This window comes from Meles meles, chromosome 14 (assembly GCF_922984935.1).
Source record: "Meles meles chromosome 14, mMelMel3.1 paternal haplotype, whole genome shotgun sequence".
Taxonomy (NCBI): Eukaryota; Metazoa; Chordata; class Mammalia; order Carnivora; family Mustelidae; genus Meles; species Meles meles.
The window spans coordinates 25,743,526-25,762,949 of NC_060079.1; the positions used below are offsets into that span (position 1 = coordinate 25,743,526).

Sequence of the window (19,424 nt, forward strand, 5' to 3'; positions counted from 1 at the left end):
GAGTTTGGGGGGAGGAAGCAGGTAAAGGTGTGTGGTCAGTTTGCTATTTCGAACCAGAAATATTTTTTTAAAAAGCAATTTCACATGTGATGTGATGAGCACTGGGTGTTATGCACAACTGATGAATTGTTGAACACTACATCTGAAACTGATGGTAATATTATATGTTGATTAATTGAGATATAAATAAATAAATAATAAAAGTGATTGCACGGTATAAATTCAACAAGAAAACATTATACTACTTAAACCCTTTTACTCCTGCTGGAAAATAATATGCAAAGGGCTTTTTCATCAAAACAAAGCAAATCCATTAATTATGAACAACATAATTTTTAATTTACTTTCTTTAAAAAAATGCTAATATTTTAAACTATTTAACCAATTATTGTTAAGCTCATATTTTAATAGTCAAAAAACCTATGAATCACTTTATTACAATTCTTTATTTTAAAATAAAGAACTTTCATTTCATTATATGAGTGTAAAATATTCATACTGGACTAAATTTAGGCTTTCCAGAGGAAAAGATTTTATGTATAATGAAAAGCAGTTTACTGAAATAAAAATAAATATTAAAACAGCACTAAAAATTATACTTTTGGCTTAAATGTCACATATGTGATTTTTGCTGATGGCCAACATAACTGGTTTCAAAACTGTTGGACAAAAATTATTATATTTTGTGTTGTGCTCTTATAAGTTTTTTTAGACTGAAACACACATAATTTTGATATAAAGAGAAGGGAAAAATATGGACATATGTTTAAAAAATCAAAAGGGACAATTATAAATAGTTTGTCTGTAAGAGATTATGGAAAAAGTTGTTGTTCTTCCCCCAGAAATAATCACAAAGGTCAGGTATATCATTTTTGCATTATCATGGCAATCTCCATCCACCCATGCCCTTTATTCTTCACTTAAAACTGGACTGTGGAAAAGTTTATTTTCAGAAGAACTTGTTTAAATATGTGAGTTAGATCCTGGTTTAAAAGTACATAGTACTGAAAAAAAAAAAAAAGTACATAGTACTGAAAGTTTCCAGTATGCCTGTTACAAAGACAATGCAAACTTGATATTTTTAAGAACAAGTTTATATTTTTATGAGTTCAGTATTGGATTAGGAAATCCTATGTTCATTTTTGTTTAGGGCTGACTCGTGTATTGGTAAGAGAGGAGTCATTTTACTTTTCCACCTTTCTCATTTTTACTGTTGAAAGAAAAAACCAAAATGACAAAACTTAAGTTATAAAAACTAGTGTTACTTAATATAAAAATGAAAAACTTTTAATTATCTTAAAACATAGAAAGAGTAAGGATAATCATATATTAATAAAAATAAGTTTTTATTAATTTATTAGTAAGGATAAAAATGATCAGATATTCAACTCTAAAAAGGAAATGAATTTAAATACAAGATAGCAAGGCAGATTTCTGTTAGTCTTTGGCATATAATCAAATCTTAAAGAGAAATTATGTTACATTTTAACAGAAGCAAGAAACACTGAAACTTAGCAAGAAGAATATAAAGCTTTTGAAAGAGAAGCAAATCCAGCTGTTTCCTATTCGACATTTCCTAATCAGTTCTAAATCCATATTTACAGAAAGATACCATAAATGCTTTTGATATTTGGCTATTTCTGACAATGGTAGAAAATACGAAGAACCAATCAGTAAATTAATAAAACCAAACACACAAGGGCCACTGACATGCATTTTGAAACAGACTAGGTTGTGACCATTCAGTTTCAAGAACATGTCATAAATATTTAGAAAAGATAAATATCAAAAAGTTGGTCCTATTTTATTATGAAAAGTAACAGAATTTAATTAAATGATTTAGGAACAATCACCCCAGAGTGTTGCTAAAATTTTATTAAATTCATTAATAATAATAGCTTCTCATATTGCTGAAGGAATTTAGAAACTATATTAACTAAAATAGATTATCTCATAAGATACTTCTATTTTTTGTTTCTTCCACATTCAGATTCCAGAACTGTTCCTCACTATTAAAGTTAGGAGATAACTACAAGTTTAGAGACTGAAAATTCTAAGATTATATTCCAGAAATTTCCTAACATCATGACCTTGTAGAAGACACTCTGAACAAGAGTACAACTGCTTCCATTTCCACAGGTCCATAAGCACAAAAGTTCTTTCTGAGCTTTTCTTCTACAATTGCTATCTTCCTTCTTGTTTGTACTTGAATAATGAACTAACACTGCCCTCAGGTAATTACTGACATGATTCATAACTAAAGCAATATAACAAATTCCAACTGCAGTATAATAGTGAACACTGCCTACATTTAACAATACTGGAATTCAGTTACACCTTTTCCCCCTGAACTTTTTCCGTTTTGAAAAGGCAACGGGAGAAGGGAACACCCCAGGAGAAAAGTTCTACATACTTCCAGTAGCGAGGATAAACAGATCCAATACTGTTTAACTGTATTCTCAGTTCTCTGTTCTTAAGATATCACTCTATAGTAGAAGAAAGGGAATGAAGGAAACTAATAAATAATCGTTCTGTTTATAAAATGTACCATTCTCATAAGTGTTCATTTATTCCTCATAATAATTCTGAAAGGTAAATACAATTATCCCCATTTTACACACAAGGAAACCTGAGATGCAGAGACATGACTTGTTCATAATCACACCAAAGCAAGTTACATAATTTCTCTGAACCTCAGCTTTTCTTATTTGTAAAACAGGGATGGCATTATTTACCTTCTGTGAAAACTGCAATCTGGTAACTTAAAGCCCAGGTTCCTTCTGCTGCAGCACAGTGACACACAGAGAGAAAGACACAAATACAGATAAAGTAAGAATAAAGAAACCAATCACAACACTGAGTATATCCAACAGTAAGCTAATATACACCATAAGGGAGCACAGAGATTAAGAACACCGTCTCTGGAACCAGATAGCCCGAGTTAAAATTCCGGCTCTGCCAGTCACTTAGTTTTGTGGACCTGCAATATAACAAACTCCACCTGCAGTATAACAGCAAACACTGCGCACATTTAACAATGCTGGAGTTCAGTTACATCTTTATAAGGAAAAGGTTCTCAATTTCTCTGTGCTTCAGTTTCTTCATCTGTGAAATGGTGATAATGACATCATCTATTTCAGAGTTTGCAAAGTAAAGGAGTTAACATATTATACTTTTAACAGTGCCTGTGACAGCACACATGCAAAAGTGTTATCTATTGAGATTTCTACACTGCAATGTTATAAGCATTAGTGAGGATAATTTTGATCCTGGTCTGTATGATGATCAGGAAAGATTCCAAAGAATTAAGCTGGTGATGAGCTTTGTAAAAGCACTGCTTCCTACAGCAAGTTTCTATGAGCTACACCTAAGGGACATTTCTGAGTTATTAATTTTTTTTTTTAACATTCCTTGATTTCTTTAGTCCTTATACCAATTCATGAATAAGGAAAACATATAATATGGACAATAGGAGAGGAGAAAGGGAGACAAGTCTCCTCCACAGTGAACACTACCAATTACTCATGTATATCAGAGTGTTCTAAAGATTAAAGAAGAAGGCAAATGCATAGAGAAAAGAATAGTCAAACATGGCATGCAAGACTAGAAGGCACCTGAGTGAAGGTTTAGATAGGAAAAGATTTTATGTTTAAAACCGTAAATAGATCTGGATCAAGAGCTCAGGCTCATATCAGCATTTAGTACAGAAGAAGACTTGGACTAATTTATAATAGCCATCTCAGTTACTTTGGGTTTCCCATTTATTGTTTTTTAACATATAAGAAACCATATAAAAAACCAGTTTAATGTCTCATTGATTCTTAACAATTATGAAGAAATGGAATTATTTTACTAAATTGAGTTTATATTCTTAGATCTTTTAAAATAATCATCTATTCATTTTTCAGTGGATAATTCATTCAGATTAACTAAATTATTATCCTTATTTTTGTGTGTGTTTTTCTGAACATCTGTATTTTTTTAATTTTTCTCTATACCAGCCCACTAGTAGAAAACAAGGATATTATCAGAAATTTTATTTCTATGATATTGCCTTTCCTTACTTTCCCTGTTCACGCTCTACATTTTTTCATTCTTACAGAAGACTTTAGGAATACCTGGGATCTTTTATTAAAAGCTAAGAGAAAACTCAGTTCTAACATTTCAGCCTATGAAAACAAACCTAGCTTTGAAATTCACTTCAGGGGCGCCTGGGTGGCTCAGTGGGTTAAAGCTTCTGTCTTTGGCTCAGGTCATGATCCCAGGGTCCTGGGATCGAGCCCCGCATCTGGCTCTCTGATCAGCATGGAGCCTGCTTCTTCCTCTCTCTACCTGCCTCTCTGCTTACTTGTGATCTCTGTCTGTCAAATAAATAAAATCTTGAAAAAAAAATTAAAAAAAAATAAAATTCACTTAATTTTTTCCCCATTTTATTTATTTTTTTCAGCATAACAGTATTCATTGTTTTTGCACAACACCCAGTGCTCCAAGCAAAACGTGCCCTCCCTATTACTCACCACCTGTTCCCCCAACCTCCCACCCCTGAATTTTTATCCCTCCCTTCAATCTCCTTGAGGTTGTTGATCCAAATACCTAATTTCATCAACCCTAAATTATAATGGATTCTAAAAATATATATATTAAAATCTCATTTCCAAGAGTCGTATAAATCAAACACATATGGGCACTAATTACTTTCTCTTAAAATATAATCTGTTCTTTTTTGTAAAGTTTTCTTTTAATCTTTTCTTCCTAAAGGATCCAGCAGACCAATAATGACAGTGCACTGCACAAAGGAGCTGGTTCCCAAATGGTACTTTCTTCCCTTCCTATTACGAACTAGCTTCTAGACAAAACACTTACCTCGTTATTCAAGATAAAAAAAAATGTATTTTTTATTTTTATATTATTTATTCTAAGTGAAAATATATGATATTTTCACTTAGAATAAAAATAACTATTTATGCTGTTGCCTTTTATAATGCCCCACATGCTTGACTACATGTTATAGTGGTAATAAAAACAGTGTGAATCAACAGAAATAAAAGGGCACAATGAGAGGAACACTTTACTAGATGAACACAAAATTTGGAATAAAACCTGTCTGGAGTAAAATGCTGACTGGGTGACCTTAGACAAATTAAGTAACCTTCCTAAGCCTGTTTCCACTTTTATAAAATGAAAATAGTTTTAACAACTTCAAAGGATTGTTGTGAGAATTAAATTAGACAAACAGTTTTGGTGTACACACACTTCATTTTTAATTAGTGTATAGAATTAATTGGTACATTTGTACAATATTTCCTTTACTAAGAGAACTATCTTTCCATTTTTAATGAGGTTAAAAACTCTAACTTAAAAAAAAACAACCTTGAACTTTTAAGACAAAATTAGTCTTGATGAGTACTAAATGAGTACTCATCTACCACTGCCAAAGCTAGGCCATAATTTCCCCCAATGTGTCTAATTCCAGGTTTTCCTACTTCTGTGTCTTTCCATATTTTTACATCTGTTGCAGGTCTTTTCCTATCAACATATGATTATTCCCTCCTTTGACCCTTGTGGCTTACCTTACTCACTTTTCCACCAGGTACCAAGCAAGCTCCTATAAGACTAAGGACAATTTTCCATGTCATTATATATCTCACAAGGACAAGTACAATTCCTTTCAAATATCTGATATACAAAATACTAGGTATGGCCCAAAGAGAACTGGGAAAAATTGAGTTAAAGGAGAACACAGAAATGAGACTTCTGAAAGAATCTTCCTTTAATATTTTATAAAAGAATCTTCCTTTAATATTTTATAAACTGTGAAGCAATTTAAAGGAATATGGATCTATATTCAGTATTGGCAAATAAGTCCTTTAACATTAAAATAGTTTTGTAGAAACATAAAATATTTGAACTAGAAGAACTCAAATCTTTTGGTCTATCTCAGCTTACAAAGCAAAAAACTAAGACAAAAACATTAACTTGCACATGAAAGAGTCAGGGCCTAAAACGGGTCTTCTGTTTCCACATCAGGCAGGTTATCAGTCACTGGATAAATGCAGTTTGTTCCACAAATAAAAGAACTTTCTGGCTCTAGTAAGTGTTTGAGGACTAGTGGAAGTGAGGCTAAGAAGGGCCAGATTCCATAACCAGAGAAAAGAGGTTAAATTTTTCTGAATGGCAACAGGGACCTATTGTAAGTTCTTGGAACAGGAGAAAGGCATACATAAATATTTAGAAATATTAACTTAGCACCAAAGTTTAAATGGAGGATAGTGGCAAAGCTGGGAGATCAAACAGGAGCCTAAATGTAAATGAAAAAAGGATTTAAAAATTAATAAAATAAATCTAAGAGACATATATATGTATTTTTCTTTAAATTGTAAGATTCTTAAATATTCAGTATTCAAGCCTGGATAACTTGAAAAGTAATGTAAAAACATAAATATTGGTAAACAAAGTTGTACTTAGAACAAAAAAGGCAATTTCACTTTTGATTAATGAAGTCTCCTAAATCTTAAGAAACTACTAGTTCGTTATGGGAGGTACGGACAAGAAATTAGGAACACACTGGGTCAGAGCGAGAAAGGTTAAAGCCTTAGCTATACTTTCAGAAAGAATCAGATTTAAAAAAAATTAAAACAGGGGCACCTGGGTGGTTCAGTCGGTTAAGCATCTGCCTTCAGCTCAGGTCATGATCTCAGGATCCTGAGATTGAGCCCCACATTGGGCTCCCTGCTCAGGGGGGAGTCTGCTTCTCCCTCTGTCACTCCCTTGTTTGTTCTCTCTCTCTCTCTCAAATAAATAAAATCTTTTTTTAAAAAATTAAAATAAAATGTTTTCTCTTGCTGGCAAAAAAGTAAGTATACAGTTATTCTAAATAACTCATGAAGAGCTTTTTAAAAACCCAACATAAAATATTTTCCTTTATCATAACATGGCTATTATATCAATACAATATATGGCATTATATTATTTCATCATCCTTACCCATATTCTTAGAAAACTGTTATAAATGACTTAATCATTATCTTACAGTTCACTCACTTTCCTGAGACACAGCTCTCAGTAAAATGTAACTTTAAAAAAAAAAAAATGTCTCATGGTAGATACTAAAACCTTCTGTAAAGTGTACCAGAGGTTAATTATCTACCATACAAATATAGAACAGATATCCTTTTTGGCTTTTTCAAAGCCACAGGCTTTTCTGCCTTTTGTGTTCACTTCCTATCAAATTTGGCATTCAAAAGGACACCAAAGAAGCTTAAAAATTTGTTTATAGTTTCTTCATCAAATTGGGACTCTAAAAATATAAGCTTTTCATTATAATGGTGCTGGTATGTAAAATAGGTCTTTTAAAATTTGGAAAAATAATAAGAGAGAAATGTTTTTAATCTTTTCTATGTAAGTGCTGAAGGAAGAAATTTGCTAATGTTTGGTGACTACGGGAAGGTAGTATGACAGAATCCATTTTAATGAGTCAGCTATATTTAACAACAATTAAAGGATACTCAACTTTCTTGTGACTTACTAAAATTAAAACAATAGTTAATAACTAGTACTTCTATGATCTCCATATAATAAGTACCCCTCCAAAACTATATTATTCAGAAGATATGATGCATTTAATATAGGAAAATAGAAATAAAATATTTAGGATACCTTAAATATACATATTTATAAAAATTTTTATCAGTAAATACTATGCATAACTCTTTCAGCCATGATGATGAAGGAACAAATAGGACTTGCTTAAACAACTAAAAAATTGAACAACATAAATGAAACAATAGATTTCTGCGTTGAACAGCAGGTAGCAAAGGACAGTAATCCCTGAGAAAAAGAAAACACATGGTAAATCCAACCACTGCCTCAGTTTACTGCATGGAGAGAGTTCCCTGGCTACAAAGCAAAGAGAAGAAAAAGCCCATTGGTCTCCCTGGCAGAAAACAGAGCTCAGAATTCAAGGAAGCCAAGGTAGCTAAAATTAGCTGCACAGAATACCAGAGGAAGGAGTTACACAGAAAGGAAAGAGTTGCAAAGAGAGAGCTCCAGAGATCTACAGAGGGTTATGCTCAAGTCTTCAGAGGAGAACCTATCAGAACCTATCCAGAGCCAAAGGAAATAAAAAACAAAAACAAAAACAAAAAAACACTGGAAAAAGCAGAGCCATTTCAGAAGCTAACACAGAGCCAAGAAGAGTTCTGATTTCCACCAACCAGAGTGGATAAATCTTTTAATACATGTGACATAGGGTAGAGTACTCAGAAGGGTGTTATAGATTAGCCATAGATTAAAGACTGCTTGGGCTTTGTCCAAAAACAACAAAAGCCTTAAAAAGGATCAAATTATTTCCAAGAATCTAAATTCTGTACCAAAACACAAAGGAAACATACTGAAAGGAACATGAAAATATCTAGGATTCCATAAGGTAAAAATCACAATGTCTGGCACCTGATAAAAAAAATTACAAAGTAGACCCAAAAGGCAAATAAATAAATAGGAGAAATATCAGTCAATAAAAACAGACCTAAACACAAAGATGTTAGAATTCATAGACAGGGACTTTAAAACTGTTATTATAACTATATTCCATATGTTCAAGAAGGTAAAGGAAAGCCCAAACATGTTTTTTCACCTAACATGTTAAAGAGAGATACAGAAGACGTAAAAAAGGATTCACATAAAACTTAAAGATGATAAATATAGTGTCTAAGATTAAAAATTGCAGTAGATAGAAAAATAATAGTAGATTAGACATTTCAGAACTTGAAGACACAGCTATAGAAACAATCTAAAATGAAACAAAGACAAACACCTGGGGAAAAAAACAAAAACAGAGTAACAGATTATTAGGTAACTTTAAGTTACCTAATACATTTATGACTGGAATCCCTGAAAGGAGAGGTAGGAGGAGTCAACTAAAATATTTTAAGAAAATAATAGACAAAAATTTCCAAATTTGATGAAGCCTATAAAGTCCACATATCCATAATCCTTTTGATACATTGCTGAATGTGGTTTGCTAATATTTTTTTTTTTAAAGATTTTTTTACTTATTTATTTTGACGGAGAGAGATCACAAGTAGGCAGAGAGGCAGTCAGAGAGAGAGAGGGAAGCAGGGCAGGCTCCCTGTCGAGCAGAGAGCCCGATGCGGGACTCGATCCCAGGACCCCGAGATCATGACCTGAGCCGAAGGCAGCGGCCCAAACCACTGAGCCACCCAGGCGCCCCTTTTGCTAATATTTTTTGAGGATTTTTGCATCCATGTTTATTAGGGATTTTGGCCTATAGTTTTCCTTTTTTTAAATGTCTTTGCCTGGTTTTGGTATCAAGGTAATGCTAGACTCGAAGATGCATTTGGAAGCTTTCCTTCCTCTTCTTTTTTTTGGTAAAGTTTGAGAAGAATACGCGTTAACTGTAAGTGTTTGGTGGAATTCACCTGTGAATCTCTCTGGTCGGTAGTTTTTTGATTATTGATTCAAATTCATTACTAGCAATTGGTCTGTTCAGATAACATGATACTGTATATACAAAATCCTAGGTTCCACTAAAAAATTAGCACAATAAATGAATTCAATAAAGTTGCAAGATACAAAATTAATACCAAAAAAATTGGATGCATTTCTATACACTGATAACAAAGTTGCAGAGAGAGAAATTAAGAAAACAATTCCATTTAAAATTGTACCACAAAGACTAAAATAGTTTGGTATAAACTTAACCAAGGAGGTGAAAGATCTGTATCTGAAAACTACAGAACACTGATGCTGCCTATAAGAAACCTACTTTAAGTATAAAGACACAAATAGGTTAAAAGTAGAAGAATGGGAAAAAAATACGTGCCAAGCTAATATTAAAGAAAAGAAATCTGGGGTGGTTTTACTGACCAGACAAAGCAGTTTTCAGAGCAAAGAACAGTACAACGGATAAAGAGGGTCAGTTCATAAATTAAGGGGTAGATTAATCAATAAGACATTACAATTCTAGTTGTTTTTGCACTTAAATTCTATATGTAAAACAATGAACTAGGTATTGTACAAAAATTTTTTAAGAAGTTAGACGGATCTTTTCTTTTCAGGAACTCTCTGCCCCTCCTAGAACCTCTGATCTCAGAGTCACTTCCATCAAGCACTGAAGACTTTGGTGCCTAGTCCACATTCCTCTCTACCACATGTCCAGGTGACTTCATCTCTCAGCCTCTTGATTCCTTGACCCACCTCATTTCCAGTGGTTTTCATCTCCATTCCAAATCATTCATGTGCTCCCAACATTATTTCTTAGAATACAGTAAACTACATAAAATGTTCTAGCTCTGGAATATAAAGTTAAAATATCTTTCTCTCTATTAAATTTCATTAAAAGCTGTTTCTTAAGGGGTGTCTGAGCAGCTCAGATAGGTGAGCATCTGCCCTCGGCTCAGGTCATGATGTCCAGGTCCTGGGATTGAGCCCTCAGTTGGGCTCCCAGGTCAGCAGGGAGTTGACTTCTCCCTCTCCTCTGCTTCTCTCCCTGCTTCTGTCAAATGAATAAACTCCTTAATTAATTAATTAATTAATTAAAAGCTGGGTTTTTTTAATTAAAATTGTGGTCACTCTCCTCAAACTTCTGACTACACCATTTTGCATTCCCTATCCCAACCCACCAACCCACCCTCAGCAAATTACCTCAACTCTATTTTGTAAAATAAATAAATAAGGCCATTAGATGGAAAGTCCCCCATTTTCTGCCATGGCACCCACATACCTTACTTTTAACTGCTTCCATTCTTTCCATTTGCTGCACAATATTTTCCATCCCACCTTGCCTCTCCTCAAACAGAAGACGACATCTATTCAAGGGAACCCCCTGAATCTGGACAGGCCCTGTGACTGCTCTCACCAACAGAACATACCTTCCAGCTACAGTCCTTTCAGAAGCCTTTTGGAAGCCAGCTACTATGCAAGATGCATGAGTATTCTGAAACCAATATGCTGTAAGATGCATACCTTCTCATATGAGAAGGCCAGGAGGATGAGAGTACCTAGAGTAGGAAGGGAAGGGAAAGAAAAATTGACCATGTACTGAGGGGCAATGAAGGGCCAGACTTGTGAATTAAGAAGCATCGTGGAGAGGTGCCTGGGTGGCTCAGTTGGTTGGGTGCCGGACTCTTGATTTCAGCTCAGGTCATATTATGAGCGTTGGGAGATTGAGCCGTATGTTGGCCTCCACACTGGGCTTGGAAACTACTTAGTATTCAATCTCTCTCCCTCCGCCCCCAACCTCTCCTCCTCTAAAAAGGAAAAAGAAAAAGTAGAAGCATCATGGAAGTAGATCTTGCCCCTGACACCATACAGTCAAGGATGAACTGCCCAGTCAAGCTCTTCCCAAATCCCTGATCCTCAGAATCATGAACAAAATAAAATGGTTGTTTTAAGCCACTGATGTGTCATCCTGCAACAGAGAACACTCATAATGAATGGCTCTTTTCCATCCACATTTAATCCTATCTTCCCCATCTCAAAAAAAAATCTTCCCTCCACCTCACACAATTGGCAGCTATATCTTTATTTCCTTCAGACAAGACTCTAGCAAAAAGCTATCCACAATCACTGTCTCCACTTTATCCCTCATTCACATCTCCTCCTGCCTCTATCGCTTCTATTAAGAGTCCTTGCTACCACTGCCAGTGGCTTCCTCATTGCTCAAATGAATGCTCTTCAGTTCTTACTGGCAGCTCCTACATTATCTTAAACACCAAGCCCCTACTCAGACCTTATAATGCTTTCTCTTTATGACACCACCTCCTATCTCTCTGGCTGTTCTATTTCAATCTCTTTTGTAGGCTTCTCTTTTCTGTCTACCTCTTAAATGTCAGAGCACTTCAAGCCTCTATCTTTAACCACCTTCTCTTGCTATACAGTAGCCCCCCTTGACTGCAGTTTTGCTTTCTATGGTTTCAGTTACCCATACTCAACTGCGGTGCAGAAGCCGAAGATTCTCCTTCTGATGTGTCATGTCGTTCACCTCACTTCATTCACCTAAAGCTCCTAAAGCTATATCATTCACCTCACTTCATTTCATCATACAGGTTTTTTGTCATTTACATTACAAGAAGAGGGGTAACTATAGTACAATAAAATACTCTGAGAGGAGAAAGAGACTACATTCACATAACTTTTATTACAGGATACTATTATAATTGTTCTATTTTCTTAGTAGTTATTATTATTAATCTCTTACTGTGCCTAATTTATAAATTAAACTTTATGACAGGTAAGTATATATAGGAAAAACAGAACATAAATGGTTCAATACTATTCATGGTTTCAGGCATCCACTGGGGGTCTTGGAACACTTCTGCCATGGATAAGATGGAACTACTATGCTATATTCTCCCCTTAGGCGATCTCATCCATTCCCCAAACTTCAATTACTTGGTAAAAACATACAGATTAACAGCTTCAGAGCCAGAGAGACTCGGGTTCAAACCACAGTGCTGCTATTTAGCTTGTGTGGTTTGGACAAGTTATTAAAGTTCTTTCTAAGCACTGATTGCCTCATCTAGAATACTACCTCATAAATTATTATAAAAATTAAAGATACTAAAAGAAGTACTCATCACAATGCCTGCACAAAATAAACTGCCAATAAGGATGGAAATTTTTGTTATATATGTGCCAGCAGCTTTCAGGTTCATATTCCTAGCTTAGTATTATATACTAGGAAATACCTAATATTTCTTTCCTTAGCTCCAGACACACATATCCAACTGCTACAGGACACCTCTACTTGAAGCACCTACAAGCGCTTCAAATTCAACATAATCAAATGAAACTCATCTTTCCAAGCAAATCTCATCTGATCACTCTTAATGAATGATACTACCTATATGTCATCATTAGTTGACCCCTCTTTATCCATCACTCCCACTTATGTAATTAATTGCCACATACATAATGTTAGCTAGTGTTCTGAGTGATTTATACACAGCAACTCAATTAACATGAGATATGCACATGGAATAAGATATTAAGTTTATAGGGGCGCCTGGGTGGCTCAGTGGGTTAAAGCCTCTGCCTTCAGCTCAGGTCATGATCTCAGGGTCCTGGGATCGAGCCCCGCATCAGGCTCTCTGCTCAGCGGAGAGCCTGTTTCCCCCTCTCTCTCTGCCTGCCTCTCTGCCTACTTGTGATCTCTGTCAAATAAACAAATAAAAAAAAAGATATTAAGTTTATAAATGACTGGTAAGTAGTCAGTAATAAACACTGTAAGGCCGTAAAGAAGGAAGAATGACTATAGACTTGGATGGTCATGAATAACAGAGTAGAAGTAGAACTGAAATTCTGGTAAGTACAAAGGCAGTGGGGCCTACGAAGTGAACAAAGACTCAGGGACAGGTTAAAAAAAAAAAAACATGGTTGTGTGAGTTACAAGAAGAGACAAGAGTAAATGGAGAAGAGAATATAAGGCAGGCATTCTCCAACATTTGACTCATAACTCTCTTACATTCTTAAAATTATTCAAGGCCCAAAACTTTTTGTTCATATGAACTATATCTATCAATATTTACTATATTAGTAATTTTTAAGTAAAGTTAAGTTTAATTTAAATTAAAACAGGGGCACCTGGGTGGCTCAGTCAGTTAAGCATCTGACTTCGGGTCGAGTCATGATCCCAGGATGCTAGGATCAAGCCTCACACTGGGTTCCCTGCTCAGTGAGGAGCCTGCTTCTCCCTCTCCTCTCTGCTTGTACTCTCTCTCACTATCTCTGTCCCTCTCTCTCTCTCTCAAATAAATAAAATCTTAAAAAAAAAAAGAAAAAGAAAATGTCTAAGAATGTAATAAATAATAGAGTTTTAAGATAGTAATGGATTTTTATGGGGTGCCTGGATGGCTCAGTGTGTTAAGGCCTCTGCCTTCAGCTCCCATCGGGCTCTCTGCTCAGTGGGGAGCCTGCTTCCTCCTCTCTATCTGCCTGCCTCTCTGCCTATTTGTGATATCTGTCTGTCAAATAAATAAATAAAATCTTAAAAAAAACAACAACATAGTAATGGATTTTTTTTTATACTAGCCTAAAACTTGGCAAGTTATAGTTCCTTAAAGCTTAGTTGCAATGTGGAATTGGGAATAATATCAATATATCAATTAACAAAAATAAACTTTTCATACTCTGAGATGTTAAAATCTGTTGTTCTATCTTGAACTTTATGAAGTTTTATGTTATGAATATTTTTAAAAATTTTGTATGGATCTACCTTAAACTTCGAATAAATTTCTTAATGACTTTATGACATGATTCACTGGTCTTTTGGAAATATTGATTCACTGAATCATGGAGATCTTACAAACACTAACAAATCTCCTTTACAATGTCAGAAAGTCACTTTTTTTTTTTTTTTTAAGAAACTAGACTTGTAATACTGGAGATTTTTTTTAATCTCAGTCCACAAATTTAAAGATTGTATTTATTTATTTATTTGACACAGAGAGAGAGATCACAGGTAGGCAGGCAGAGAGAGGAGGAAGCAGGCTCTCTGAGGAGCAGAGAGCCAGATGTGGCGCTCGATCCCAGGACCCTGGGATCATGACCTGAGCCGAAGGCAGAGGCTTTAACCCACTGAGCCACCCAGGTGCCCCAGAAAGTCACACTTATTAATATACCACTGATTTTATCAGAAGTCTCTGAAGTTCTGAGAAGCTGTAGTTCTCAGTACAAGCTTAACCAAATTCTAATTTCCCTTGGAAACTCAAAAATTTACCATTGGCAATATTTATTGTCAGTTGTTTTCAACAACATGTGATTGAAAATAGAGATTCAATAAAATTAATACTGCTTACTGGTTCATCAATGGCATTCTTAAATGAAACTGACATGTTCTGTTTTGTATTTTAACGGAGAGTCTGTGGTGGTGAAGAATACAATGACAACTAGCCAGCTTGATGCTATTGCTCTGATACCTGCAAAGGTGCTAACACTTTCACATCATCAGTATAAATGTCAAGAGAGTAAAAAAGATAAGTAACATCTTAATAGTATAAAAATACTTTTTAACTTTGCAGATTCCCTAAAATGGTTGCAGAGACACCAGAGAGACACTTTGAACTGCTGATGGAAGAAAAAGGGAGGCGACAAAACTCCCAAAAGAGAGCCCTGAGGCATCAAATAGTTGACCTAAGGTTCCCATTCTAAAAACCTGCACCTGATTCTTTTGACCCTCTTCATATGCTGGGTAATTTTAAAACTGTATCCTGAACATCATAAATGTTAAATTGTAAGGATTTCTGGATTCTGTTATTTCTTGCTCAAATAAGCATTGCTTCATTTTGTTTTTAAGTGCATGATTATTTTCACTGAACTTGAACTGTAAACTTTTTATTTGGGTAGCAGCTCCTGTCTCAGTTCAGATCTTCCTTCATTAAGCTGCTATTAATCCATGCAGTGGAATAATTCAGGTTTCACATAAAGAAGTGGGCAGATAGGATTTGTCCACTCTCCTCAGCAGCCAAGGTTTCCCCAGCTTCTATTTTTTTAGTTTCCCTGGCCCTGGCCAGAAAGCCTGCAGTTTTCTTCTCACTGGCACCCCCTCCCCGTCCTATAACACTTCCCACTTAGCCCTGGGCTGAAAGCTTCCTTCCCAGGCTCAGAGCTCCTCTTCTCTCCTGAAGAGTCTGTCTATTCTTCCTGTCCAGGAATTTCAGGCAGTTGCTTTCTGAATCATGCAGAGGTTTTATAACTGTCTTTTTTGAGGAGAGTCATGTTGCTAAGTCTTCCTCCACCATTACCAGATGCGTAGGACCCTCACAGGTTTTTATCTGAGTTAGCATGATGATATTTGCCTTTTAAAAAAGATTTCTCTAGTTGCCACCAGAAAAATAGTCTTAAGGAAGTTAGAGATGCAGGGAGATCAATAGGAAGAGTCCACAATATTCCCAGGAAGAGAGACCATTTAGAAAATAAAGCACCAGGGCACCTGGGTGGCTCAGTTAAATGTCTGCCTTCAACTCGGGTCATAATCCCAGAGTCCTGGGATCAGCCTGCATTGGGCTCCCTGCTCAACAGGGAGTCTGCTTCTCTCCCTCTGCTCTTGACCTTGCTCATGCTCCTGCTCTCTCTCTCTGTCAAAAACAAGAAAGAGAAAAGAAGGAGGGAGGGAAGGGGTTAGGGAGGGAAGAAAGAAAGAAAAGGAAAGGAAGAAAAGAATGAACAAACCTAGTGTATCTTGGTTTATAAAGGTTTAACTGAGAAAAATCTGATGAATTTTGAGCATACTAAAAGTAATATATATAAATCTCATTTCATAACTGCTGGCATTAAAAACTGCTTAATAGATTTAAAAGGCCTAAACATCTGGAAGTCATTTAATCTAACCCTTAGGTATGGTTTATTCTAAATCACCTCTAATTCCTTTAAATTTCCAGGGAACAAGATTTTACCAGGTTTTTCAACAGATTGTTTAGCATTTTATACTTATATATGACCTGTTAATCTCTTTGGAACCAAAACAAAGAAAGGTATGCTTTTTCCTTCAAGTTATTCTGTTCTTGATTTATTATTTCTCAAGATTATTAAACAAAGATGCTGGAACCCTTCTCCATACAACCATTAAAAACATGATGATGTTCTTTCTTTTATTAAATTATTGGGGGGGGGAAGTAAGTAGAACCTCCCTTGATGTTTCCCTAAGTAACCAATACTGTTTGAATCTATAGTTTAATGAAAAATTCTTATTGTCATACAGAATCAAAAGATTATTAAAGTTTGCTCCGATTCTTGATCTGGGTGCTGGCAATTTATGTGTTCAATTTATGAAAAATTTTTCAAACTATAAACTCATAACATATAGTTTTCTGTATATACATTTTACTTCAGTTGAAAAAAAAAAGTCTGTAAAAGCTCAACTATATCTATGGTATGTAGCCTTCTCTAAAATGTCAATTATTCTCACAGGAGAAATTTACAGTATTCTATTTCTGTGGTATGACTTATCTTCACAGTTACCCTATTCCCTTAATGATTAAAAAAATAATAAAAAATTTTTAAAAATTACATTTAAAAAATTTTTAAATGTAAAAGAAGTTTTTAAAAGTTTAAACATTAAAAATATATGACAATACAAATCATCTATAATTTTATCCCCTAGGGATAGCAACCACATTTAGAATTTATATGTAGAGGCTTATGACTTCCACATCCTATTAATAAATTATATATTTCTCCTGATTTTGGGCATGTCACTTTTGCTCCAAAAATTCTCAAGAATAAAGGGATATTGTTTAGAATTCTAGAACACCAGTAACTGAACTAAACAGGCTTGAGCACAAGCAATTTATAAAGAGTAAATTTCTATTTCCTCCACAATTTTCAGAGCCCATGTCTTTTCTGTATCTTCACAATGTTTACCCCAATGCAAGCCATGCTGCAGATGTGTACTGATGAGAAAAAAAAAACCTCTAAATGAATAAAAACAGTCACTTTCATATGATAGGGTAATGTCTTGATTTCAATGTCTAGAAGGAGAGGAGACATCAGCCTCTGAAAAGTGCCTCTTACTTATTATATTTATTTATCATTGACTCATTTTTGTCATTCTCACTTAAACCCCTAGAAATCCCCTGGACTTCTAAGCACTCCTTTTCTCATGAAGTAGAAGGTCCTGTATAATGGAGTTATTAAATTCAATTACAGAAATGCAGTGGCTTTCTATCAACTTCCCCTATCTCTCTCCTATTCTATCTACTCTGTTCATACAGCAATGCAAGAAAACACTAAGAAATGTTATCTCTTAGCCATTAAGTTTTTGGAACATCAAAAAATTAAAATTAAGACTTACGTGTACAGATTAGAATTCTAGTGTAACTAAAGTCTTAATATTTTCATTGCCATTTCTATATACTGGCATAAATGAAAAGTTATATGCTTAGCATGCAATACAGCTTCAAAAGAGACCAACTCCATATTAATCTACAGATCTGATGCGTCACAAAGTATTACCCAACTACGCAGATCTAAAGAGCATAACACAGAGGAACTTCAAATAAGTATTTTACTATTATTACATAGAAAATGCCAACTTTGTGAAACAAAAGCCTTATCAATAGCTCATATGCTATAAATAGAATACCTAGAAGATATGATTTGTGCTCCTATAATGCTATAAACAATAATTATAATTGAACAATAGTGTAGATTTTTGGACTACATTTAATAATAGAACCAAAAGAAATACAAATAAATTGAACCAGAAAACTGTACTTTGTTAAATCACCTAAATAGCATAATTCTAATTTTTACCATTTTGTTGGAATTTAACAGCATTTAAATTTTCAAACATGACAACTTTATTTTAAATATACTGTTCAAATACTTTACGGAATTCTGCTTTGCTAAGTGCCATGTCTTAATTAAAGCTATTCCTATCCGATGGTCTGGGGAGCCCAAGTAAAAGAAAACTCCATTTTAATATTCCACTTAACTCTTGGGCTATACACTGAAATTGCATTTTCATTAAATTGCATATTTTCTCTTGAGCTAAATTTTAACAAATACCTCTCACTAACATATAATTGTTATTCATTTGCATATTAATATCTTTAATTATTTTTAGCTAGTTACTTACAGAGAGCCATGCAAGCGATTCCATGATTCGATGTTCACATCGTTCTAAATGTTTTATCATTTCTCTGGTCAAGTTGGCTTCTGCTTTGATAAAACTTTCAATCACTTTGTAAAAATCAAAGGCTTTTAAATTAAGTATATTCAGAATCCATGGGAAGGACAAATCTGTTCCAGTATCAAGATTCTGAGATGTATTTCCTAAAAATGAAAGAAAAAAATGTAACTTAGGTATGAAATGTTAAGCCTTCAATTATGTACCTTCAGTTTGAAAAGACTTTATGAAACAAAAATTTTAAGACACAGTAGAAAAGCTAAACGAAATTTTTTTATTCAGACCAGATTTTTTTTTAAATTTTGTTTTTTAAATTCAAGTTGTCTCCATGCCCAACATGGAACTTGAACTCAACACCATGATGACATGGTTAGTTGTGTGCTCTACTGACTGAGCCAGTCAGGCACCCCTAGAGCAGAATTCTTTCCATAGACTCATAGGAAATAGGCTTCTAAATTCTGAGTGTAGGTGCACATGTTTTTCCTAAATAGAGGGCTCATGCTTATATCAAATTTTCAATGGTTTAAATACTCTAAACTTATATCAGGAACAATATCTAACCAGTTTAATATCTAACCAGCAATGCATTTGCATATCCATGTTCACAGTCTCACTAATAATCCCTGATGTGGGGAAGGAAGGCTTCTTTAAGATTTTGCTAATTTAAAAAAAAAAAAAAAAGATTTTGCTAATTTGGTTAGCATTTTTTGGTTATAAATGAGGATTCACAGTTTTCCATATATGTTTCTCTTTTATTGTGTTTTTGTACCCTGAGGTA

General features: G+C 34.5%; 1 protein-coding gene across 1 annotated transcript in view; it reads right to left on the reverse strand.

Annotated features, from left to right (window-relative positions):
• Window positions 1-19,424, reverse strand: part of RB1 (RB transcriptional corepressor 1) — a 163,976-nt gene that overhangs the window by 68,705 nt on the left and 75,847 nt on the right. Inside the window, exon 17 of the mRNA XM_045977933.1 lies at window positions 18,596-18,792. Coding sequence (XP_045833889.1) covers window positions 18,596-18,792 — 197 coding nt within the window. The remainder of the gene's footprint in view (window positions 1-18,595; window positions 18,793-19,424) is intronic.